Source organism: Rhinoraja longicauda, chromosome 11 (genome assembly GCF_053455715.1).
Source record: "Rhinoraja longicauda isolate Sanriku21f chromosome 11, sRhiLon1.1, whole genome shotgun sequence".
Classification (NCBI taxonomy): domain Eukaryota; kingdom Metazoa; phylum Chordata; class Chondrichthyes; order Rajiformes; family Arhynchobatidae; genus Rhinoraja; species Rhinoraja longicauda.
Genome location: NC_135963.1, coordinates 2,299,007 through 2,325,656, shown reverse-complemented (window position 1 = coordinate 2,325,656; position 26,650 = coordinate 2,299,007). Strand labels below are relative to the sequence as shown.

At 47.0% G+C, this 26,650-nt stretch overlaps 1 protein-coding gene across 1 annotated transcript; it reads left to right on the top strand.

Moving 5' to 3' along the window:
- Positions 1-1,290: 1,290 nt before the first annotated feature.
- LOC144598012 (lysophosphatidic acid receptor 3-like) lies at positions 1,291-24,429 on the top strand. The gene is made up of 3 exons (XM_078407882.1): positions 1,291-1,378; positions 7,486-8,242; positions 24,053-24,429. Exons 2-3 carry the CDS (start codon positions 7,507-7,509, stop codon positions 24,427-24,429), a joined length of 1,113 nt encoding a protein of 370 aa, XP_078264008.1. The 5' UTR covers positions 1,291-1,378; positions 7,486-7,506.
- The last annotated feature ends 2,221 nt before the right edge of the window (positions 24,430-26,650 follow it).

Sequence of the window (26,650 nt, the reverse complement as noted above, 5' to 3'; positions counted from 1 at the left end):
AGCTGCGAGGAGGATGCTAGGAGGCTGCAGAGTGACTTGGATAGATTAGGCGAGTGGGCAAATGCATGGCAGATGCAATATAATGTGGATAAATGTGAGGTTATCCACTTTGGCGGCAAGAACAGGAAAGCAGAGTATTGGGAGAAGGGGAGATGCAAGGGAAGGTGACCTGGGTGTCATGGTGCACCAGTCATTGAAAGCAAGCATGCAGATGCAGCAGGCAGTGAAGAAAGCGAATGGTATGTTGGCATTCATAGCAAGAGGATTTGAGTTTAGGAGCAGGGAGGTTCTGCTGCAGTTGTACAGGGCCTTGGTGAGACCGCACCTGTAGTATTGTGTGCAGTTTTGGTCTCCTAACCTGAGGAAAGACGTTCTTGCCTTAGAGGGAGTACAGAGAAGGTTCACCAGATTGATCCCTCGGATGGCGGGACTTACATATGAGGAAAGACTAGATAGACTGGGCTTGTACTCGCTGGAATTTAGAAGACTGAGGGGGGATCTTATAGAAACATATAAAATTCTTAAGGGGTTGGAGAGGCTAGATGCGGGAAGATTGTTCCCGATGTTGGGGGAGTCCAGAACCAGGGGTCACAGCTTAAGGATAAGGGGGAAGTCTTTTAGGACTGAGATGAGAAAACATTTCTTCACACAGAGAGTGGTGAGTCTGTGGAATTCTCTGCCACAGAAGGTAGTTGAGGCCAGTTCATTGGCTATATTTAAGAGGGAGTTAGATGTGGCCCTTTTTGCTAAAGGGATCAGGGGGTATGGAGAGAAGGCAGGTACAGGCTACTGAGCTGAATGATCAGCCATGATCATATTGAATGGCGGTGCAGGCTCGAAGGGCCGAATGGCCTACTCCTGCACCTATTTTCTATGTTTCTATGTTTCTATGATTGATTGGCGAGTAGACTTGATGGGCCGGATGGCCTAATTCTACTCCTATCCCTTCTGACCTTATGACCTAATCAAATTTGGGAATTGTCTTCCTCCCTAGCCCCACAGTCCCTGTGCCTCTGTCAGTAAACTCGACTTTAATCCTCCACTCCTCTTTCATCTGGAGGAGTGAATCGGACTGTTGCCCAATGAAGCGGCACCTCGGGGGATGTCTGCGCCCCGTTCAACAGGTTGTCCTGACACCGCCTCGCCTCCCGCCCTCCCGCCCTGATGTGTGTGTGGGCGAAGCCACCTACCATGTCCCAGCCCGCACTTCCTCAAGCTCACACACTCCCGGCAGTCAGACTACACACACACACACACACACACAAGGGGAGTCTTCAGAGGCTTTCAAAGGGCGACCAGAGCCTCACACTCCCGACCCCCGCACCGCCTCGCCTCGCCACGGCCGCTGGTGAAGGAGCGACCTTCTCTACCTGTCCAGGTGAGTCACCTCCGCGCCGCACCTCGACTTCCCACGGTCGTTTTAAATTCAAATCTCTGTCCGTGTCCCAGGAGTTAACTAACTGCGCCAAATCTTCGAAAAGCACCCGAGTCCCCCTTCTACCTTAACTCCAACTTGCTGTCTGCTTTCTTTGGGACAGGGGATAGATAGACTCTGCTTGGCTTGGAGTTCTGGCAGGGGGAGGAGATACAAGGAATCTGGAGCAAAGCACAACGTGTTGCAGGAACTCAGCGGGTCAGGCAGCATCTGTGGAGGGACCCTTGTTCCTCAGGCTGAGTGAGTTGGACTAGTGGAGGTACAAGGAGCTGCAGGTGCCAGTTTCCAAATCAAGACACAAAATGCTGGTCGGGACCCTTCTTCAGACTGATAAAGTGGGTGTGAGAGAAAACTGGAGAAGGGTCACCCTCTTTAATAGAAACATAGAAAATAGGTGCAGGAGGAGGCCTTTTGTCCCATTCTAGCCAGCACCGCCATTCATTGTGGTCATGGCTGATCATCCACAATCAGTCACCCGTGCCTGCCTTCTCCCCATATCCCTTGATTCCGCTACCCCCTAGAGCTCTATCTAATTCTCTTTTAAATTCATTCAGTGAATTGGCCTTCACTGCCTTCTGTGGCAGAGAATGCCACAAATTCACAACTCTGGGTGAAAGAGTTTTTTCTCTTCTCTGTTTTAAATGGCCTCCCCTTTATTCTTTGAAAGGTGGCCCCTGGTTCTGGACTCCAACAACATTGGGAACATTTTTCTTGCATCTAGTTTGTCCAGTCCTTTTATAGTTTTATACGTCTCCATAAGATCCCCTCGCATTCCAAATTCCAGTGAATACAAGCCTAGTCTTTCCAATCTTTGCCCATATGACAGTCCCACCATCCTGGGGATTAACCTCATGAACCTACACTGCACTGCTGATCCATCTAACCCCATTCTCCTGCCTTCTCCCCATAACCCTTGACACCCGTAGAGATGGGGGTTGCTATCATCAGAGTGTGGCCGTGGCGCGGTGAGTTTCTCCTTACCCCTCACTCTTTTCCACGCTATGAGTTGCTCCTCTGGTCTTAACCATCATCTCAAGGCCAATCCAAGATCATCCACAGCCATGACTTCTGGTGGCCACCCATCACCCTCCCCGGACAGCAGTGAGCTCATGGCTAAACTAACTGGATGGTTGGGTTAACGTATGAAGAGTATTTGAAGGGCCTCTACTCACTGGAGTTTAAATGGATAAGTGCTAATCTCATCGAAACCTACCGAATAATAAAAGGCCTGGACAGAGTGGATGTTTCCACTTGTGGGAGAGTCTGGGACCAAAGGGCACAGCCTCAAAATAAAAGGACGTACGTTCAGAATGGAGTTGAGGAGGAATCTCTTGATCCAGATGGTGGTGAGCCTGTGGATTTCATTGCCATAGACTGCTGTGGAGGCCGACATTGTGTATTTTGTAAAGCAAAGATTGGTAGATTCTTGATTAGTAAGGGTGTCACAAGTTACGGGGAGAAGGCAGGAGATTGGGGTTGAGAGGGATAGCCATGATTGAATGGTGGAGTGGACTTGATGGGCTAAATGACCCAATTCAGCTGCTATGTCTTATGGTGAAATTTTGCAGGAACATCACACCAGATATGATTAGCCTTAATTACAATGTCCCTGTCTGATTTAACACCTTCTTCCTCCACTGCCCCAGAGCAACACAGTCCAAACACACCTTGCACACAATCCATACCTCTGCCTATCTGTGTCAGTCATCAAATTACGACATTATAATTTGATTAAAATTACAGGTGATTACTTCAATTACAGTGGAGTTCTATTTTAAGTGAGAAACTGCAGTTTCGATAGAGTGACATATGAGGTGGGAAAATATAAATCCCCACCAGCTCTGGACTACATGTTTTACAGGTTGTTTCCGTGTTAATAACTGTGATAATTGCACTCTGTTGCTGATGAAATTCCAGTAAATAGGTAGACCAGTGCTTGCGAAATGTTGGAGTTTTGACTGGAACAACTCTGTGCATATGTTGGCATTGTTCACGTCACGTTTAATGCAACAGTTGTTCAACCAGTTTCCAAATACTTTGGGTCTGAATCCAGATATTTTGATGGTCTGTTTGTTTTGTGTATTTCATTGTTGTCAATAGGGACAAAGACATAGAAAATAGGTGCAGGAAGAGGCCATTTGGCCCTTCGAACCAGCACCACCATTCATTGTGATAGACAATAGACAATAGGTGCAGGAGTAGGCCATTCGGCCCTTCGAGCCAGCACCGCCATTCAATGTGATCATGGCTGATCATTCACAATCTGTACCCCGTTCCTGCCTTCTCCCCATACCCTGTGACTCCACTATCTTTAAGAGCTCTATCTAGCTCTCTTGAAAGCATCCTGAGAATTGGCCTCCACTGCTTTCTGAGGCAGAGAACTCCACAGATTTGCAACTCTCTGACTGAAAAAGTTTTTCTTCGTCTCCATTCTAAATGGCCTAACCCTTATTCTTAAACAGTGGCCCCCGGTTCTGGACTCCTCCAACATTACGAACATGTTTCCTACCTCTAACATATCCAATCCCTTAATAATCTTATATGTTTCAATAAGATCCCATCTCATCCTTCGAAATTCCAGTGTATACAAGCCTAGTCGCTCCAGTCTTTCAACATCCGACAGTCCCGCCATTCCGCCATCCACTGACTGTGGATGATCATGGCTGATCATCCACAATCAGTAACCTGTGCCTGCCTTCTCCCCATATCCCTTGATTCCACTAGCCCCAAGAGCTCTATCTAACTCTCTTTTAAATTCATCCAGTGAATTGGCCTCTACTGCCTTCTGTGGTAGAGAATTCCACAAATTCACAACTCTCTGGGTGAAAAAGCTTTTTCTCATCTTGTTTTAAATGGCCCCCCCTTTATTCTTAGACTGTGGCCCTTGGTTCTGGAACCCCCCGACATTGGGAACATTTTTCCTGCATCTAGCTTGTCCAGTCCTTTTATAATTTCACATGTTTCAAGAAGAATGGCAGGCAGTGACTAGTGGAGTACCGCAAGGCTCGGCGCTGGGACCACAGCTATTTACAATATATATTAATGACCTGGATGAAGGGATTAAAAGTACCATTAGCAAATTTGCAGATGACAAAGCTGGGGGGCAGTGTGGACTGTGAGGAAGATGCTATGAGGTTGCAGGGTGACTTGGACACGTTGTGTGAATGGGTGGATGCATGGCAGATGCAGTTTAATATGGATAAGTGTGAGGTTATCCACTTTGGTGGTAAGAATAGGAAGGCAGATTATTATCTGAATGGTGTCAAGTTAGGAAAAGGGGACGTACAACGAGATCTGGGTGTCCTCGTGCATCAGACACTGAAAGGGAGCATGCAGGTACAGCAGGCAGTGAAGAAAGCCAAAGGAATGTTGGTCTTCATAACAAAAGGAGTTGAGTATAGGAACAAAGAGGTCCTTCTGCAGTTGTACAGGACCCTAGTGAGACCGCACCTGGAGTATTGTGTGCAGTTTTGGTCTCCAAATTTGAGGAAGGATATTCTTGCTATTGAGGGCATGCAGCGTAGGTTTACTAGGTTAATTCCCAGAATGGCGGGACTGTCATATGTTGAAAGACTGGAGCCACTAGGCTTGTAAACACTGGAATTTAGAAGGATGAGAGGGGATCCTATCGAAACGTATAAGATTATTAAGGGGTTGGACACGTTAGCGGCAGGAAACATGTTCCCAATGTTGGGGGAGTCCAGAACCAGGGGTCACAGTTTAAGAATAAGCAGTAGGCCATTTAGAACAGAGATGAGGAAAACATTTTTCAGTCAGAGAGTTGTAAATCTGTGGAATTCTCTGCCTGAGAAGGTAGTGGATGCAACTTCTCTAAATGCTTTCAAGAGAGTGCTAGATAGAGCTCTTAAGGATAGCGGAATCAGGGGGTATGGGGAGAAGGCAGCAACAGGGTACTGATTGAGAATCATCAGCCATGATCACATTGAATGGTGGTGCTGGCTCGAAGGGCCGAATGGCCTACTCCTGCACCTATTGTCTATTGTCTATAAGATCCCCTCTCATCCTTCTAAATTCCAGTGAATACAAGCCAAGTCTTTCCAATCTCCCCTCATATGACAGTCCCGCCATCCCAGGGATTAACCTTGTGAACCTATGCTGCACTACCTCAATAGCAAGGATGTCCTTCCTCAAATTAGGAGACCAAAACTGCACACAATATTCCAGATGTGGTCTCACCAGGGCCCTGTACAACTGCAGAAGGACCTCTTTACTCCTATACTCAAATCCTCTTGTTATGAAGGCCAACATGCCATTAGCTTTCTTCACTGCCTGCCGTACCTGCACGCTTACTTTCAGTGACTGGTGTACAAGGACACCCAGGTCTCATTGCACTTCCCTTTTTCCTAACCTGACACTATTGAGATAATAATCTGCCTCCTTGTTCTTGCCACCAAAGTGGATAACCTCACATTTATCTACATTATGCTGCATTTGCCATGCATCTACCCACTCACTCAACCTGTCCAGATGCATCTACCCACTCACTCAACTTTAACCAGATGTTCAGCGTAGATAGGGCATCTTGATGAGCATGGATAAGTTGGGCCGAAGCTACTGTTTCTGTGATGTATGACTCTTTGACTCCACGACTCTATGTATCGAACCCCAAGGCTGATCTGCACTGAATACCATGAGTCAGGTTGTCTACCAACACTGTTAAATAATCATGCTCTTTGTACAAGGACACCCAGGTCTCGCTGCACTTCCCCCTTTCCTAACCTGACACCATTGAGATAATAATCTGCCTCCTTGTTCTTGCCACCAAAGTGGATAACCTCACATTTATCTATATTATACTGCATCTGCCATGCATCTGCCCACTCACTCAACCCGTCCGGGTCACCCTGCAACCTCCTCGTATCCTCTTCGCAGTTCACACTGCTACCCAGCTTTGTGTCATCTGCAAATTTGCTTGTGTTACTTTTAATTCCAACATCTAAATCATTAATATATATTGTAAATAGTTGCGGCCACAGCACCGAGCCTTGCAGCACTCCACTCGCCACTGCCTGCCATTCTGACAGGAACCCATTTATTCCTACTCTTTGTTTCCTGTCTGCCAACCAATTCTCTATCCATACCAATACCCCACCCCAATACCATGTGGTCTAATTTTGCCCACTAATCTCCTGTGTGGTACCTTATCAAAGGCTTTCTGAAAGTCCTGATACACTACATCCACTGGCTCTCCTTCATCCATTTTTCTAGTCACATCCTCATAAAATTCCAGAAGATTAGTCAAGCAGGATTTCCCCTTCATATATCCATGGTGACTTGAACCAATCCTTTTACTGCTATCCAAATGCACCGTTATTACTTCTTTAATAATTGACTCCCGCATCTTCCCCACCACCGATGTCAGGCTAACTGGTCTGTAATTCCCTGTTTTCTCTCTCGACAAAGAAGTAAAGAGGTTTTAGAGTCACAGGGTCAGGGGCTAAGTGTTTTATATTTTTGTTTAGTTTTGTTTTACATAGAAACATAGAAAATAGGTGGAGGAGGAGGCCATTCAGCCCTTCGAGCCAGCACCGCCATTCATTGTGATCATTTTAGTTCAGTTTAGAGATACAGCTCAGAAACAGGCCCTTCAGCCCACCGGGTCCATGCTGACCAGCGATCCCAGTACACTAACACTATCCTGCACACACTCAGGACAATTTACAATTATACCAAGTCAATTAACCTACAAACCTGTACATCTTTGGAGTGTGGGAGGAAACCGGAGCACCCAAAGAGAACCCAGGCAGGTCACGGGCAGTCTGAAGAAGGGTCTCGACCCAAAACGTCACCCATTCTTTCTCTCCCGAGATGCTGTCTGACCTGCTGAGTTACTCCAGCATTTTGTGAATAAATACAAAGTACTTGTTTAACTCTTCTGCCATTTCCTTGTGATTCATAATAATTTCACCCGTGCCTGCCTTCAAGGGACCCATATTTTTCTTTGCTCATCTTTTTCTCTTAGCGTACCTAAAGAAGGTCAGGCATCATCTCTGGAGAGGCTACAATCTGTTTGCAATTCTTGTTCACAGATAAGCACCTCAGTAAGAGAGATGTCCACCTGCCACTACAACGAGTCCATGCAGTTCTTTTACAGCCGGAGCCGGACTGCTGGCCAAGAGGACAACTCGGAGACTGCCTATTACATTGCACTGGTCATTGGTGCCGTGTGCATTCTGCTCATCTTCCTGAGCAATGCCTCCATCATCTTTGTGGTTGTGCTCAACAGACAGTTCCACTTTCCCTTCTACTACCTGCTGGCCAACCTGGCAGCGTCAGACGTCTTTGCCAGCCTGGCTTACATCTTCCTCTTGCTCCACACGGGCAAGCCGGCCAGGAAGCTGTCGGTGCAGCTCTACTTCCTCCGCCAGGCGTTGCTGGATGTCAGTCTGAGCGCGTCCATCTACAACCTGCTAGTCATCGCCATCGAGCGCTACTGCTCCATCATAAAGATGCAGCTGCACAGCACCCTGTCCAAGCGCCGGGTCCTCTGCCTCATCCTCGGCATCTGGGCGGTGGCCGTCTTCATGACCGCCATTCCCAACATGGGCTGGAACTGCATCTGCAACATTAGCACCTGCTCAACACTGGCACCGATCTACAGCCGCAGCTTCCTGATCTTCTGGTCCCTCCTCAACCTCCTTACGCTCTGCGTCACTGTGGTGATATACGTGCGCCTCTACGTCTACGTGAGGAAAAAAACGTCCAATATATCATCCCACACCATCGGCTCCATCAAACGCAGGAAATTGCCAATGCAGCTGGTGAAGACCATTGTAACCGTGCTCGGTAAGTCATTTATTTCACTCAAACTGTATCATCTCCTAAGCAGAATCTCGTAGGCTCGTAGTCTGTACAGCCTACAATCCTGGAGGAGGATGGGATGAGCTGCCTGAGGAAGTGGGTGAGGCAGGTGCAGCATTATATATGGACAAATACATGGATGGGACAGGTTTAGAGGGATATGGGTCAAACACGAGCAAATGGAACCACGAGTCAAGAAAGTTTTATTGTCATATGTCCCAGATAGTACAATGAATTTCTTACTTCAATAGTCAATAGTCAATAGTGGTTTATTTGTTACATACACATAAATGTGTAGTAAAATGAAACATTACCCGCAGTTGAACAATAAGACCAATAAGATTAATCAATAAAAATGCAATAACACATACAATCACAACTAACACCAAACAAAAAGAAACATCCATCACAGTGAGTCTCCTCCAGTCCCTCCTCACTGTGATGGAAGGCCAGAATGTCTTTTTCTCTTCCCTGCCGTCTTGTCCCGCGGTCAGGCTGTTGGATTTGCCACGTCGGGGCGGTCGGGGCTCCCGATATTGAAGCCGCCGCTGGGCAGTGAAAGGTCAGCAGCACAACAGAATATGTAAACATAGTACACTGCAAACAATATAATAAACGTGCAAAAAGTTCAGTGTGTGTGTATATATGCACATACACACATATACACACACACACACATATAGACACACACTCATATATACACATATATAAAAAAACAATAATAGGCTATGTGGTTCAGAGCTTATTTGAAGGTTGTAGTGTTTAATAGCCTGATGGTTGTTGGGAAGAAGCTGTTCCTGAACATGGACGTTACAGTTTTCAGACTCCTGGACCTTGTTCCAGATGGCAGGGGTGAAATGAGTGTGTGGCCAGGGTGGTGTGAGTCTCTGATGATGCTGGCTGCCTTTTTGAGGCAGAGACTCCTGTAAATCCCTTCGATGGTGGGGAGGTCATAGATAAGCATCTTGTCAGCATGGATGAGTTGGGCCAAAGGGCCTGTTTCCATGCTGTATGACTCTCTAACTATGACATAGAACCTGGGATAGAGGGACTGTCATATGAGGAAAGATTGAAAAGACTGGGCTTGTATTCACTGGAGTTTAGAAGGATGAGAGAGGATTTTATAGAGACGTATAAAATATAAAAGGACTGGACAAGCTAAATGCATGAAAAATGTTCCCAATGTTGGGGGAGTCCAGAATCAGGGGGCCACAGTCTAAGAATAAAGGGGAGGCCATTTAAAACTGAGGTGAGAAGAAACCTTTTCGCCCAGTGAGTTATGAATTAGTGGAATTCTCTGCCACAGAAGGCAGTGGAGGTCAATTCACTGGATGAATTTGAAAGAGAGTTAGAGAGAGCTCTAGGGGCTAGTGGAATCAAGGGATATGGGGAGAAGGTAGGCACAGGTTACTGATTGTGGATGATCAGCCATGATCACAATGATTGGCGGTGCTGGCTCGAAGTGCCAAATGGCCTCCTCCTGCACCTCTTTTCTATGTTTCTATGTTTGTATCTTTCATTCATTTGTTCTATATCTTTCTACACCACTGTCTATATCTCTGTGTCTCCCTTGACCCTGCCTCTCAGTCTGACCAAAGGGCCTCATAGATGCACTGCACAGTCAATCTGCATATATTACACATGCAGATGCCACCATTTTGGCGCCATTATTCAAAGTCCAAAGTCCGTTCGGCCCGCATGCTCGATATACTGGAGCAGTTCCCACGAACTAGCATCCCTCTCCCCTCTTCGCCCGTCCATCTTTGTGTCCTTGAAGCCGACCTTGAAGCCGCTGGAGGGTTTACCCTGGTTCACCCTCCTACCGGCACACTCCTAGCGTCCGACGTTTCCTGCTCCCTCCCCGTTACGACGGCCGACCAACGAGCATTCGGGTGGGTGCCCAATCCCACTGACGGACGAGCCTTTGTGTGAGCCCCCTAGGAATGGGTGAATGTACTCCCAGTTGTTCTAATGGAGTTCAGAGCAACCTCCGTTTGCAATCTGCTATGGGCTAGATCTTTGGTGTGTAGGGCAGGCAATTCAAGATGCGACCTCTTAAAGGTGAAGAGACAATTCTGGACAGGTGGGTGTTGGATGGCTGTGGCAGGGCTTGCAGGCTACAAGGATTCATCTATATACTAAAACTCTCGTTTGTTTGTTTATTTGTGATCGAACTACAGCCAAAACGGTACATGATAGCATGACAATTTTAGGCCCACCTTACTCACCGTCATCGCTTTAATGGTAAAGCAAGTAGTTTTATTGAAATCGGTGTTATATTTTAAAAGTTATTCACATTTTTAAGTTTAAATCTATCTCCTAGGGAGGGAGGGAGGGAGGGAGAGGGAGGTGGGGGGGAGGGAGGGGGGTGGAGGGTGGATAAGGGGGGGTTGAGGGGGATGGGGAGGGGGAAGGGGAAGTGAGGAGGGGAGCGAGGGGGATAGGAGAGGGTGATGCACCAATGCAGGAGATGTTTGGGCCCAACTGGTCCACTTGGTCTAGTTTAGTTTATTATTGTCACATGTACCGAGGTTTATTGTGGTGTACCATCCAGTCAGCAAAAGGATTACAATCAAGCTGTTATTCTATTTCATTTGCACTTAGGTAACAAGAATATTGAATATTCTGAATGCACAAAATAATAAAAATTCTATCGATAGTCATGAGAGAAAATCTGTACAAAGGGGATGAGAGGAGATCTTATCGAAATGTATAAGATTATTAAGGGGTTGGACACGTTAGAGGCAGGAAACATGTTCCCAATGTTGGGGGAGTCCAGAACAAGGGACCACATTTTAAGAATAAGGGGTAGGCCATTTAGAACTGAGATGAGGAAAAACTTTTTCAGTCAGAGAGTTGTGAATCTGTGGAATTCTCTGCCTCAGAAAGCAGGGGAGGCCAATTCTCTGAATGCATTCAAGAGAGAGCTAGATAGAGCTCTTAAGGATAGCGGAGTCAGGGGGTATGGGGAGAAGGCAGGAACGGGGTACTGATTGAGAATGATCAGCCATGATCACATTGAATGGCGGTGCTGGCTCGAAGGGCCGAATGGCCTCCTCCTGCATCTATTGTCTATTGTCTATTGTCTAATACAGGTGAGAGTAAGAAAGGCCATCGGTGAAATAAAGATTTGAAAGTGTGGGCTTGGTTTGGAATGAATGATTGCAGATCCACTTCAGGGATCAGCACACAGGGTTGCTTGGCTTTGAGGCCATCTTGCCTAAGAGGCATTATTTCCCAGAGAGCTCTGCCATTTACGCACACTTTGAAAGGGAGAACAATGCCGGACCAATACGGCTCCCCACAGACCCGACCGTCTCTGAGGCCAAACGTCAGAGCATCCTTCAAGATGGTGAATCCAAGCAAAGTGTCCTGTACAGACGGTGTACCTGGCAGCTAAAGACCCATGTGGACCAACTGGGGGACTATTCAAGGCTACTGCAACCTCTCGGTAGTGCAGCAGTAGAGCTGCTGCCTCACAGCGCCAGAGACCCGGGTTCGATCCTGACTACGGGTGCTGTCTGTACGGAGTTTGTACGTTCTCTCCGTGACCTGCATGGGTTTTCTCCAAGTGCTCCGGTTTTCTCCCACACACCAAAGATATACAGGTTTTTAGGCTAATTGGCTGGGGAAAATTGTAAATTGTCCCTAGTGTGTGTGTCGGATCATGCCTGTGTGTAGAGATCGCTGGTCGGCGCAGACTCGGTGAGCCGAAGGGCCTGTTTCCATGCTGTATCCACAAACTAAAACTAAACTAAACTATTGCTTCAGCAGTCTGAGGTTCCCACCTCTTTCAAAGGGCTTGTAGGATATGCAAGAGGAGCCTCATTGACTACTGTCCATCAGCACTTACATCCACCCTATGAAGTGCTTCGTGAATCAACACTTGCCTCAGAAATGACCAGATCCATTACAATTCCACTATTACTGTAACAGACCAACATAGTTGCTATCTCACTGGCTCTCCACTGTGGTCTGAACCAACTGCCTAACAGGAACACATACATCAGACTGCTGCTCATTGATTATTAGCTCAGCACTCAACACTATCACCCCCTCCAAACATCACCAAGACTGGATCTCTGCACTTCCTTTTGTAACTGGATCTTTGACTTCCTTTAATTCAGTTTAGTTTATTGTCAGGTGTACCGAGGTACAGTGAAAAGCTTTTAGTTGCATGCTTTCCAGTCAGCGGAAATACAATACATGATTCCTATCGAGCCATTCACAGTGTGCAGATACATGATAACGGAAATCTCAATCTGTGGTTTGATAACAAACATGTCCTCTCACTGACAACAAGGTTGCGTTCTTGCCCCCTGCCCTACCTTCTTTACACCCATGACTGTGTAGACTAGCACAACTCCGATGCCATCTATTATTGTTTAGTTTATTATTGTCACGTGCAGTCTATATATAAAATACATAATCTTTTCACTAAGTTGATAGCATGCAACAACAAAACCTTTTTACTGTACCTTGCCAAGTGAGTTGTGCCAGGCTACACTCTCAACTAAAACTAAAGTAAACTCTCCCTAAACACTAAACTCTCACTAAACTAAACACAAAGACTATATATAATTACAATCAAGCCGTCCACGGTGTGCAGATACAGGATAAAAGGAACCATGTTTAGTGCAAAATAAAGTCCAGCAAAGTCCAATAAAAGATGGTATGTGGATCTCCAATGAGGTAGATGGTAGATCAGCACTGCTCTCTGGTTGTGGTAGGATGGTTCAGTTGCCTGATAACAGCCCGGAAGAAACTGTCCCTGAATCTGGAGGTGTACGTTTTCACACTTCTGTACCTCTTGCCTAATGGGAGAGGGGAGAAGAGGGAGTGGCCGGGGTGAGACTGGTCCTTGATGATGCTGCTGGCCTTGCCGAGGCAGCGTGAAGTGTAGATGGAGTCAATGGAAGGTAGGTTTGTTTGCGTGATGGTCTGGGCTGCATCCATAACTCTCTGCAATTTGTTCTAGTCTTGGGTGGAGCTGTTCCCAAACCAGGTTGCGATGCATCCCAATAAAATGCTTTGTGTGGCTCATCTGTAGAAGTTGTTGACCATAGTTGGGGCAGTAGAACTTTCTAAGCCGTCTAAAAAGTAGAGGTGTTGGTTTGCTTTCCTGGCCATTGCTTCGATGCGGTTGGTCCAGGATAAGTTGCTGTTCCAGGATAAGTTGCTGATGATATTTACTCCTAAGTTTGCTGATGACACCGTCGTTGTTGTCCTAATGGTGGGTGGTGACGAGTTAGGAGAAAGATGGAACTCATGGGGGAGTGGTGCCTTTACAACTACCTCTCACTCAATGCCAACAACCCATGGAGTTAGCCAAGGAATTAATCACCGGGTTCCAAAAAGGGAAGTTGGAAGACTTTGCGCCAGCTTTCATTGGTGGGGCAGCGGTGGAGAGGGTTTGTAGCTTCAAATTCAAGAGCATTAACATCTCACTTGACCTGTGCTGGGCTCGACACATCGATGTATTCATGAAGAATATGCACTGGAGAAAGTATCCTGACTGTTTGCATCAAGACCTGGTACGGTAATACAAATGCACAGGAACGCAAGATGCTGTAGAGCGGTGGACTCGGCCCGGTCCATCACAGGAACAGCCCTCCCCTCCATCAAAAGCATCTACATGAGGTGCTACCTCAAGAAGGCGGCATCTTATCACCAAGGATCTCCACCATCCGGGCCTTGCCCTCTGCTCACTACAAACAAAACGGGCAATACGGGTTGAAAAGATGAAGTACGAGGGGAAGCTGGCCAAGAATATAAAGGACAGTAAAAGCTTCTTTAGATATGTTAAGAGAAAAAGAGTAGCAAAGTCAAGTCAAGTCAAGTCAAGTCAATTTTATTTGTATAGCACATTTAAAAACAACCCACGTTGACCAAAGTGCTGTACATCTGATTAGGTTCCAATGGAAAAAAAAATGAAACATACAGTAGCACGCAAACAGTTCACAGCGCCTCCTCAATGAGCCTCAAACGCTAGAGAGTAGAAATAGGTTTTGAGTCTGGACTTAAAGGAGTCGATGGAGGGGGCAGTTCTGATGGGGAGAGGGATGCTGTTCCACAGTCTAGGAGCTGCAACCGCAAAAGTGCGGTCACCCCTGAGCTTAAGCCTAGACCGCGGGATAGTGAGTAGCCCCAAGTCGACCGACCTGAGGGACCTGGAGTTAGAGAGGGGGGTTAGAAGATTTTTGATGTAAGGGGGGGAGTGTCCATTTAGGGCTTTATACGTGAATAGGAGGAGCTTGAAGTTGATTCTGTACCGTACAGGGAGCCAGTGGAGAGAGGCCAGAATCGGGGTGATGTGGTCCCTTTTACGGGTACCCGTCAGGAGTCTCGCTGCGGCGTTTTGGACCAGTTGCAGGCGGGACAGGGAAGATTGGCTGATCCCAGTGTATAGGGAGTTGCAGTAGTCTAGGTGGGAGGAGATGAAAGCGTGAATGATTTTTTCTGTGTCGTCGAATTGGAGGAAAGGTTTGATTTTAGCTATGGTTCGAAGTTGGAAGAAGCTGGCTTTTACCACAGCGAAAGTCAAACGTGGGTCCCTTGAAGGCAGACACGGGTGAAATTATTATGGGCAACAAGGAAATGGCAGAAGAGTTGAACAGGTACTTTGGATCTGTCTTCACGAAGTCAAGTCAAGTCAAATTTATTTGTCACATACACATACTCGATGTGCAGTGAAATGAAAGTGGCAATGCCTGCGGGTTGTGCACAAAAAGAATTACAGTTACAGCATATAAATGAAGTTAATAAGTTACTAAACATAGCACAAAAAGTGTCGACAAAAATTTAGTCTCTGGGGTTATCAAAGTTGACAGTCCTGATGGCCAGTGGGAAGAAGCTCCGTCTCATCCTCTCCGTTTTCACAGCGTGAGAGCGGAGGCGTTTGCCTGACCGTAGCATCTGGAACAGTCCGTTACTGGGGTGGCAGGGGTCCCTCATGATCTTGCTTGCTCTGGATCTGCACCTCCTGATGTATAGGTCCTGCAGGGGGACGAGTGTAGTTCCCATGGTGCGTTCTGCCGAACGCACTACTCTCTGCAGGGCCATCCTGTCCTGGGCAGAGCTGTTCCCAAACCAGACTGTAATGTTGCCGGACAGGATGCTCTCTACAGCCCCAGAGTAGAAGCAATGAAGGATCCTCAGCGACACTCTGAATTTCCTCAGTTGTCTAAGGTGGTAAAGGCGCTGCTTAGCCTTACCCACCAGTGCGGCAATGTGCGTTGCCCACGTCAGATCCTCTGCGATGCGGACTCCCAAGTATTTGAAACTGCTCACCCTATCCACAATAGACCCATTTATCTCCAGTGGCGTGTACGTCCTTGGATGTTTAGCCCTTCTGAAGTCCACAATCAGCTCCTTTGTTTTAGTGACATTCAAGAGGAGGCTATTATCCTGACACCAGAGTGCCAGATCAGCCACCTCCTCCCGGTAGGCCTTCTCATCGTTGTTGGAGATCCGGCCCACTACCACAGTGTCATCAGCAAACTTGAAGGAAGACACAAACAATCTCCCAGATGTACTGGAGCTCAGAGGATCTAGGGGGGTAGAGGAACTGAAAGAATTTTTACATACCATGTAAAATTGACTAATTCTTCTGGAATTTTTTGAGGACGTGACAAGTAAAATGCATGAAGAGGAGCCAGTGGATGTAGTGTATCTAGACTTTCAGAAAGCCTTTGATAAGGTCCCGCACGGGAGATTGGTGACCAAAATTAGAGCACATGGTATTGGGGGGTAGGGTGTTGACATGGATAGAAAATTGGTTGGCAGACAGGAAGCAAAGAGTAGGAGTAAACGGGTCCTTTTCAGAATGGCAGGTAGTAGCGAGTGGAGTGCCGCAAGGCTCGGTGTTGGGGCCGCAACTGTTTACCATATATATTAATGATTTGGAAGAGGGAATTAGAAGCAACACTAGCAAATTTGTGGATGACACAAAGGTGGGTGGCAGTGTAAACTGTGAAGAGGATGTTAGGAGGTTGTAGGGTGACCTGGACAGGTTGAGTGAGTGGGTAGATGCGTGGCAGATGCAGTATAATATAGATAAATGTGAGGTAATCCACTTTGGCGGCAGAAACAAGGAGGCAGGTTATTATCTCAATGGAGTTAGGTTAGGTAAGGGGGAGGTGCAGCGAGACCTGGATGTCCTTGTACACCAGTCTCTGAAAGTTGGCGTACAGGTACAGCAGGCAGTGAAGAAAGCTAATGGAATATTGGCCTTCATAACAAGAGGATTTCAGTGTAGGAGTAAAGAGGTTTTTCTGCAGCTGTATAGGGCCCTGGTAAGACCACATCTGGAGTATAGTATAAGAAAATAACTGTAGATGCTGGTACAAATTGATTTATTCACAAAATGCTGGAGTAACTCAGCAGGTCAGGCAGCATCTCGGGAGATGTGAGTATAGTGTTCAGTTTTGGTTTCCTAATTTGGGGAAGGACATCCTTGTAATTGAGGCAGTGCAGCGTAGGTTCACAAGATTGATCCCTGGGATGGCGGGACTGACATATGAGGAAAGATTGAAAAAACTAGGCTTGTATTCACTGGAGTTTAGAAGGATGAGAGGGGATCTTATAGAAATATATAAAATTATAAAAGGAGTGGACAAGCTGGATGCAGGAAAAATGTTCCCAATGTTGGGCGAGTCCAGAACCAGGGGCCACAGTCTTAGAATAAAGGGGAGGCCATTTAAAACTGAGGTGAGAAAAAACTTTTTCACCCAGAGAATTGTGAATTTGTGGAATTTTCTGCCACAGAGGGCAGTGGAGGCCAAATCACTGGATGGATTTAAGAGAGAGTTAGATAGAGCTCTAGGGGCTAGTGGAATCAAGGGATATGGGGAGAAGGCAGGCACGGGGTATTGATTGGGGTCGATCAGCCATGATCACAATGAATAACGGTGCTGGCTCGAAGGGCCGAATGGCCTCCTCCTGCACCTATTTTCCATGTTTCTATGTATCTGTGCTACCATCGGGCAGGAGGTACAGAAGCCTCACGTGCCCCACCACCAGCATCAGGAACAGCTACATTCTTACAACCATCATGTTCTTGAACAGGCACACACAACCCTAATCCTACCTCACCAACGGAACTTTACAGACCAGCTATTGCACTACTGTGGGTTGATTTCCAATTGTGTTTTGAGCTAATGTCTTGTTTTCCTTCTGTTTTGTAGTCTTTTTCCATTTCACTATCTATAACTTATGTATAATTTTATGTTTTGTGTGTGTGTGTGTGTGTGTGTGTGTGTGTGTGTGTGTGTGTGTGTGTGTGTGTGTGTGTGACGTTGCTGCAAACAAGATTTTCATTGTACCTGTGCCTTCTGTACTTGTGCATATGACAATAAACGTGACTCTGTGTGTACAAAAACAGCAATGTGTACACACCAGTAATTAGTGAGACACATGGTATGTTGCCAGAGGGCTGAAGTATTAAATACAAAGATGTCTTGCTGCAACTGAATTGAGGACCAGGGACATACGTTTAAGGTGAAGGGGAAAAGATTTAATAGGAATCTGAGGGGTAACTTTTTCACACAAAGGGTGGTGGGTGTATGGGACGAGCTGCCAGAGTAGGTACTTGAGGCCAGGAATATGTCAACGTTTAAGAAACAGTTGGACAGGTACATAAGTAGGACAGATTTGGAGGGATATGGACCAAACGCAGGCAGGTGGGACTAGTACTATGTTATCCTACTTTCTCATCCACTCTCAAGTGGGGCCAGAGGGCCTGTTTCCACACTATCACTCTAGGACTCTATAACTGCACAGGGTATTGATGAGAACAGTTCCCAACACTGAAGCTGGACACTTCCTATCCTGTTTTAGGACAGCTAGTTAAAAATACCCTGCCTAATAGTCATAAAGTTGCACAGCAAAAGAAACCGACCCTTCAGCCCACCCTTCAAACCTAATCCCAGCCCTTGATCCATTGCAAATTCAAGTTCCAGTCTAACATAGAACATGGAACAGTGCAGCACAGGAACAGTTCTTTCGGCCCACAATGTCCGTGCCCACATGATGCCAAGTTAAACTAATCTCCTCTGCCTGCACGTGATCCATATGCCTCCGTTCCTTACTTGTCCACCTGCCTGTTCGCCTTCACCACCACGCCTTTATGGTTCAGGCTCAGGTTTATTATTGTCATGTGTACTGACATGTAGTGAAAAGCTTTGTTTTGCATGCTATGCAATCAATTCAAACTCGAGAACAATAAGTAGAGCAAAGGGGAAGATACAGAGTGCAGAATATAGTTCTCAACATTATAGCACATCAGTTCCACAGACAAAGTCCAATATCTGGCAGTGTGTTCCAGGCACCCACCACCCTCTGTAAAAATACTTGCCCCACGTATATCCTTTAAATCTTGCCCTTCTTGCTTTCAAGCTGTGCCCTCTAGTCTTTGATACTTCCACCCTGGGTGAAAGGTTCTGCCTGTATGGGGAGGGCGTGCAGCGTAGGTTCACTAGGTTAATTCCCGGAATGGCGGGACTGTCGTATGTTGAAAGGCTGGAGCGATTGGGCTTGTATACACTGGAATTTAGAAGGATGAGGGGGGATCTTATTGAAACATATAAGATAATTAGGGGATTGGACACATTAGAGGCAGGAAACATGTTCCCAATGTTGGGGGAGTCCAGAACAAGGGGCCACAGTTTAAGAATAAGGGGTAGGCCATTTAGAACGGAGATGAGGAAGAACTTTTTCAGTCAGAGTGGTGAAGGTGTGGAATTCTCTGCCTCAGAAGGCAGTGGAGGCCAGTTCATTGGATGCTTTCAAGAGAGAGCTGGATAGAGCTCTTAAGGATAGCGGAGTGAGGGGGTATGGGGAGAAGGCAGGAACGGGGTACTGATTGAGAGTGATCAGCCATGATCGCATTGAATGACGGTGCTGGCTCGAAGGGCTGAATGGCCTCCTCCTGCACCTATTGTCTATTGTCTATTGTCTATTGTCTATCCCAGGCAGACGTCTAGATGTGCATTAAATATGGTGAGAGTCTACCTCCACCAGCCCCTCATGTCTCCATCCACGGGGCAAAAAAAAAATTATTCCTCTAAGCCTGCAAATGAGGGCAGCCCAGTGTCACAGTGGTGGAGTTGTTGCGTGACAGCGCCAGAGACCCGGTTCGATCCTGACTGCAGGTGCTGTCTGTATGGAGTTTATATGTTCTCTTTGTGACCACGTGGGTTTTCTCCGGGTGCTCCAGTTTCAATAGACAATAGACAATAGACAATAGGTGCAGGAGTAGGCCATTCAGCCCTTCGAGCCAGCACCGCCATTCAATGCGATCATGGCTGATCACTATCAATCAGTACCCCGTTCCTGCCTTCTCCCCATACCCCCTCACTCCGCTATCCTTAAGAGCTCTATCCAGCTCTCTCTTGAAAGCATCCAACGAACTGGCCTCCACTGCCTTCTGAGGCAGAGAATTCCACACCTTCACCACCCTCTGACTGAAAAAGTTCTTCCTCATCTCCGTTCTAAATGGCCTACCCCTTATTCTCAAACTGTGGCCCCTTGTTCTGGACTCCCCCAACATTGGGAACATGTTATCTGCCTCTAATGTGTCCAATCCCCTAATTATCTTATATGTTTCAATAAGATCCCCCCTCATCCTTCTAAATTCCAGTGTATACAAGCCCAATCGCTCCAGCCTTTCAACATACGACAGTCCCGCCATTCCGGGAATTAATCTAGTGAACCTACGCTGCACGCCCTCCATAGCAAGAATATCCTTCCTCAAATTTGGAGACCAAAACTGCACACAGTACTCCAGGTGCGGTCTCACCAGGGCCCGGTACAACTGTCCCACACTCCTAAGACTTGTAGGTTACTCGGCTTTGGTAGAATTGTAAAATTGTCCCTAGTCTGTAGAGTATTGTTAGTGTATGGGGTGATCACAGCTGGATCTGCACGGACTCGATAAGCCGGACATATAGACAGACAAGGTGTAACAAAAATAAACTACAGATGCTGTTTTCTACCAAAGATAGACACAAAATGCTGGAGTAACTCAGCGGGTCAGGCAAGCATCTCTGGAGAAGATAGACAGGTGACATTTTGGGTTGGGACCTTTCTTCAGACAACACAAATGGACAAGGTGATGTTTCCGGAATATGTTGGATTTGCCTGACCCATCCCCGAGGCTCACTTTGATATCCTGCATTATTCAGATGCTGTGCTAGGTATTTGCTGTTCTTCCTTCTTGATGACCTCTCTGCCAAGTCTCCCGCCTGCCTCAGTGCCCCTGGTGAGTCAGCGCAGACTATTACAGTCCGTGGTATCTTCCAACCTTGTTCGTTCCCCTCAGCACCAGAGAGTTCAGGTGTCACCATGCGTCACTAGTCTTGGCCAGGCACACCCTCGATGTTTGCAGGCCTCAACAGGCCACAGTCCTCACACAACAAATTCCTCATTGTCCTCCTCACTGACTCTCCTTTCTTTGCCAAAGACCCACCAAACTGGTTCTGCTCCTCGATTTCACAACCTCTCTCCACACGTGGCCCAGTCAAAATTGCACACAGAGAATGGTTGAGCTCCCAGTCTAGAAGTAAGGGGAAAATATTCAATTAATAGCATGAACCTTAATAGTATTGGTATACAGAGTTATCTTGGGATCCATGTTCATAACTCCCTGAAACCTGCAGCCTATCTACCTGCAGGTAGATAGAGTAGTAAAGAAGGCATATGGTATGCTAGCTTTCATAGAAACAAAGAAACATAGAAAATAGGTGCAGGAGGAGGCCATTCAGCCCTTCGAGCCAGCACTGCCATTCATTGTGATCATGGCTGATCGTCCACAATCAATAACCCATGCCTGCCTTCTCAACATATCCCTTGATTCCACTAGTCCCTAGAGCTCTATCTAACTCTCTCTTAAATCCATCCAGTGATTTGGCCTCCACTGCCCTCTGCGGCAGAGAATTCCACAAACTCACAACTCTCTGGGTGAAAAAAAGTTCCTTCTCACCTCAGTTTTAAATGCCTCCCCTTTATTCTAAGACAGTGGCCCCTGGTTCTGGACTAGCCCAACATTGGGAACATTTTTCCTGCATCTAGCTTGTCCAGTCCTTTTATAATTTTAAATGTTTCTAAAAGATCCCCTCTCATCCTTCTATACTCCAGTGAATACAAGCCTAGTCTTTTTAATCTTTCCTCATATGACAGTTTTGCCATCTCAGGGATCAATCTCATGAACCTGTGCTGCACTGCCTTAATTACCGGGATGTCCTTCCTCAAATTAGGAAACCAAAACATAATATTCCAGATGTGGTCTTACCAGAGCCCTATACAACTGCAGAAGAACCTCTTTACTCCTATACTGAAATCCTCTTGTTATGAAGGCCAACATTCCATTAGCTTTCTTCACTGCCAGCTGTACCTGCACGCCAACTTTCAGTGACATGCAGGTACAGGTTATGCTCATAGGTTAGAGCATAAGGAGTATAAGAGTCAGGCAATCATGATGCAGCTTTATAGGACTTTGGTTAGGCTGCATTTGGAGTATTGCATACAGTTCTAGCCGCCCCATTGCAGGATGAATGTGGAGGATTTGGAAAGGGTGCTGAAGAGTTTTACCAGAATGGAAGGAGCTGCCAGAGGAGGGATTACTGCTGCATTAGGGCGGTCACGGTGGCACAGCGGTAGAGTTGCTGCCTTACAGCGAATGCAGCGCCGGAAACACGGGTTCGATCCCGTCTACGGGTGCTGTCTGCACGGAGTTTGTACGTTCTCCCTGTGACCTGTGTGGGTTTTCTCCGAGATCTTCGGTTGCCCCCCACACTCCAAAGACGTACAGGTTTATAGGTTAATTGGCTTGGTAAATGTAAGAATTGTCCCTAGTGTGTGCAGGATAGTGTTAATGTGCGGGGATCGCTGGTCGGCATGGACCCGGTGGGCCGAAAGGGCCGGTTTCCGCGCTGTATCTCTAAACTAAACTAAACTAGACACTTGGACAGGTACCTGGATAGTTCATAAGTTCTACGAGCGGAATAATGCCATTCGGCCCATCAAGTCTACTCAGCCATTCAATCATGGCTGATCTATCTTTCCCTCTCAACCCCACTCCTGCCTTCTCCCCATAATCCTTGACACTAGTACTAATCAAGAATCTTGAAATCTCTGCCTTAAAAATATCCTTTGACTTGGCCTCCACAGTAGTCTGTGGCAATGAATTCCACAGATTCACAACCCACTGGTTAAAGACATTCCTTCTCATCTCCTTTCTAAAAATATGTCCTTTTAATCTGAGGCTATGGCCTCTGGTGCTGGACTCTCCCAATAGTGGAAACGTCCTCTCCACATCCACTCTGTCCAAGCCTTTAACTATTCAGTAAGTTTCAATGAGGTTCCCCCTCATCCTTCTAACCTCCAGCGAGTACAGGCCCAGTACTGTGTAGAAGGCCAAGTCAATGGATATTTTTAAGGCAGAGTTTGATAGATTCTTGATTAGTTCTGGTGTCAGGGGTTATGGGGAGAAGGCAGGGGAATGGGGTAGAGAGGGATAGGAATACACTGAAACAGACTTGGAAAACATGGAGGGAATGTTTAGGGACCAACAGTTATGTGATTCACTGCCTGGCTGTGTATCCAACGTTGCTGCCTGCCCCGCTGGGTTTCTCTATCATTTTGTGTTTATATTCGGTGTAAACCAGCATCTGCAGTTCCTTCCTACTCCTTTCGTCTGGTCCACTGCGAAATCTCCTCAAGGTATGCCTACTTTGAAGAAGTTCTCCTCCTCTCTCTGACGAGAGTTCTACCCTTCCATATCTCTGTGTCTCCTTCTCCTCTAACTCTCAGTCTGACGAAGGGTCTCGAACCGAAACGTCACCCATTCCTTCCATCCAGAGAAGCTGCCTGACCCGCTGCGTTACTCCAGCATTTTGTGTGATCCAGCATCTACAGTTCCTTTCCTCACGAAACATCTCGGCAGACAGACCAGTTTCAGTCGGCCCGGCACCTTCAGCGGGGAGGCTCCTGCACGCAGCTTGGGACTGGCCCAGAGACAATCCACACACACTGCCAACAGCCCACCATGTGTGCAGAGCATGTTAGAGGGACTCTGGCATGTTGTTGTCAACAGATAAAACTGCCCGGGGCAGGATCGTGCAAGCTCACAACGAGATATATCTGCCAAAACAAACCGTAATGGGTGGAGCACAGTAAATTCCAGGAACAAGATTATATCATCTGAAGGATCAAAGTAGGAGTTATTTAAAATGAATGGGAAATGCAGGAGAAGTAGAAGTGGGCTGAAAAAGGCAGCCAGCATCATCTCGGACCCACACCACCCCTGCCACACTCTGACGTCACTCCTGCCCTCTTGAACACTACAAGCACCAACTGTACCATAAACTGTCTTAGTTACTTTAGGGACTTTGTTTATTTTTCACTAATATTGGTTTGTTTTTAAGTTATTGAACTATGGGAGGGTCAGTACTGAGGGAGCTGTGGGAGGAGATTGTTTAATTTGTTTGTCACTTATACTGAGCTTCGATCCTGACTACGGGTGCTGTCTGTACGGAGTTTTTACGTTCACCCCGTGAACTGCGTGGGTTTTCTCCGAGTTCTTCGGTTTCCTCCCACATTCCAAAGACATACAGATTTGTAGGTAAATTGGCTTGGAGTAAATGTTAAATTGTCTCTGGTTTGTAGGATATCGCTGGTCGGCACGGACCTGGTGGGCCGAAGGGGCCTGTTTCCATGCTGTATTCCAAAACAAAACTAAATCACTGTTAAGCTGTAATGGGAGTGGGATTCCACACTTACACTGGCTCTGTGTTCCAGGTACGTTCATCGTTTGTTGGACTCCCGGGCTGGTCCTCGTTCTTCTGGATGGCCTCCACTGCACCCGCTGCAACCTGGAGAGATTGAAGAAATGGTTCCTGCTACTGGCTCTGTTGAATTCCCTCATCAACCCCATCATTTACTCCTACAGGGACCGGGCGATCTGGAGGAGCATTAAAAGACTGCTGTGCCAAGGCTGTGTGCGGACTTTTAGCGCGGAGCCCGACAACTTAAACACGGGCTCACACAGGCAAAGCATCGTGTCTGAAATTAGTGGGCATGGTTTCAAGGCCAACGAACACCAAGTCACCATTCGGGAGACTGGCGATACGTCCAGTCGATCTCTCCCAGGAATTGCTAAACTCTCACTCAGCTAATTTGAGGAAGGGACGTGTGAAATTCTATAAATTTCTCACCACCTCGTGGGCGTTGCAATAATTGGGGCACCATGGGTGTGTATTGGTCTGAGCTCCTTACTGAATCTCACCTGTTCCAAATCATCCGCTGAGCAAGCAAAGTTTTCCCCTAAAAAATAAAGACTTCTACGTTGTAATTGTTTTGTACTGAGAATTTCTCATTCACTGGTTCTTTATTGTCACGTTTACAATGCACAGTGAAATTCTTGCACCTATTGCCATATTTTGGCGCCATTCCCAAAAGAGGAAGCGAAAGTCCAAAGTCCGGTCCACATGCAGGATGTACTGGAGTGCCCGATCCAAGTGATCCCCAGGCTGTTGGAGGGTTTCATCCGTCACCCTCGACCGGCTCGGCCCGCCAACCGCAGACCCTCTCCTTGCCCGACTGGAGGACACCTCCTGCAGCCGACCTTGATGGCCTAGAGGCAATAACCCGGTCCCTCTCCTACCGGCCCAGTCCTCGCGTCTGTGGTCACCACCCTCTCCCTCCTCCTCGCCTCTCCGGGGCCGAGCTCGGAGGCTTCCGATCCGCCCGTGCAGGCGGCAGCTGATGGCGGCAAACCTGGCCAGCTGCTGCACCTGGCCGTGAGCGGCCACTGGGTCCGTCATTGCAGGAACGCAAACGCAATGCGAACATTTATTTCGAGAGGAACTGAATACAAAAACAGGGATGTAATGCTGATGTTATAAGGCACTGGTCACACCCATTTGCATTATTGTGAGCAACTCTGGGCCCCATATCCGGGGAAGGATGTGCTGGAGGATCCAGAGGAGGTTTACGAGAAGGATCCAAGGAATGAGTGGGTTAACATATGATGAGCATTTGAAGGCGCTGGGCCTGTACTCGCTGGAGTTTAGAAAGATGGTGGGGGGGGGGGGGGGGGAGAACCTCATTGTAACTTACCAAATAGTGAAAGGCCTGGATAGAATGGATGTGGAGAGCATGTTTTCACCAGTGGGGGAGACTAGGACCAGAGGTCACAGCCTCAGAATTAAAGACTGATCCTTTAGGGAGGAGATAACGAGGAATTTATTTGGTCAGAGGGTGAATCTGTGGAGTGCATTGGCACAGTAGCCACATCAATGGATTTTCAAGGCATGGATAGATTCTCGAATAGGAGGGAGAGATAGATCAGCCATGATTGAATATCGGAGTAGACAATGCACAGAATGGCCTAATTCTGCTCCTATCTCTTATGTCTTTTGTGACTTTTGTGAGCACAGGAAGGAGATTGAGACAACAACCTTTCTCTCAATGTCAGCGAGACAAATGAGATACAGGAGATGGTGATCGACTTCAGGAAGTGAAGTGGTACACATATCCAGTTTGCATTGACGGTGCCGAAGTAGAGATGGTTACTTTTACCAACAACTTCTCTTGGTCCAAACATATTGAAGCAACGACCACTAAAGCACACTAACACTTAGGAAGTTCGGCATGTCCCCTACAACTCTCACTACCTGCAGATGCACCATAGGAAACATTTTATCAGGATGCATCACAGCTTGGTTTGGGAACAGCTCCATTCAACACAGCAAGAAATTGCAGCGAATTGTGGACATAGTCCAGACCATCACACAAACCAACCTCCCTTCTATCGACTCCATTTATACCTCACGCTGCCTCGGCAAGGCCAGCAGCATAATCAAGGACGAGTATGACTCAGGATAGGCTGCATTTGGAGTATTGCGTGTGAACAATAAATGTATACATTGATTATTAACATGTACCTAGGTACAGTGAAAAGCTTTCTTGTTGTATGCTATCCAGTCAGCCAAAAGCCTAGACATAATTACAAAATCATGTCGTCCACAGTATAAGCTAATGATGTTTCGTGCAATATAATGTCCAGTAGTGTCCGAGGGTCTCCAATGAAGTAGATGGTAGGTTAGGACCGCTCTCCAGTTGGTGAGAAGACGATTCAGTTCCTGATACAGCTGGGAAGAAACTGTCCCTGAATCTGGAGGTTTGCGTGTACCTCTTGTCTGATTGGAGAGGGGAGAAGACGGAGCAACCAGGGTGAGACAGGTCCTTGATTATGCTGCTGGCCTTGCCAAGACAGCATGGAGTGTGGATGGAGGCAATGGATGGAGGTTGGTTTGCATGATGGTCTGGGCTATGTCCACATCCCACATTGTGCCCATTTCTTTCTAAACCTGTCCTATCCATGTACCTGTCCAA

What these genes read in the sequence shown, in the direction of transcription:
- LOC144598012 (XM_078407882.1), top strand. Translation starts at nt 7,507, where the DNA reads ATGTCCACCTGCCACTACAACGAGTCCATGCAGTTCTTTTACAGCCGG. An exon ending in GACCATTGTAACCGTGCTCG is followed by an intron (nt 8,243 to 24,052) that starts GTAAGTCATTTA and finishes TCTGTGTTCCAG; the next exon opens with GTACGTTCATCGTTTGTTGG.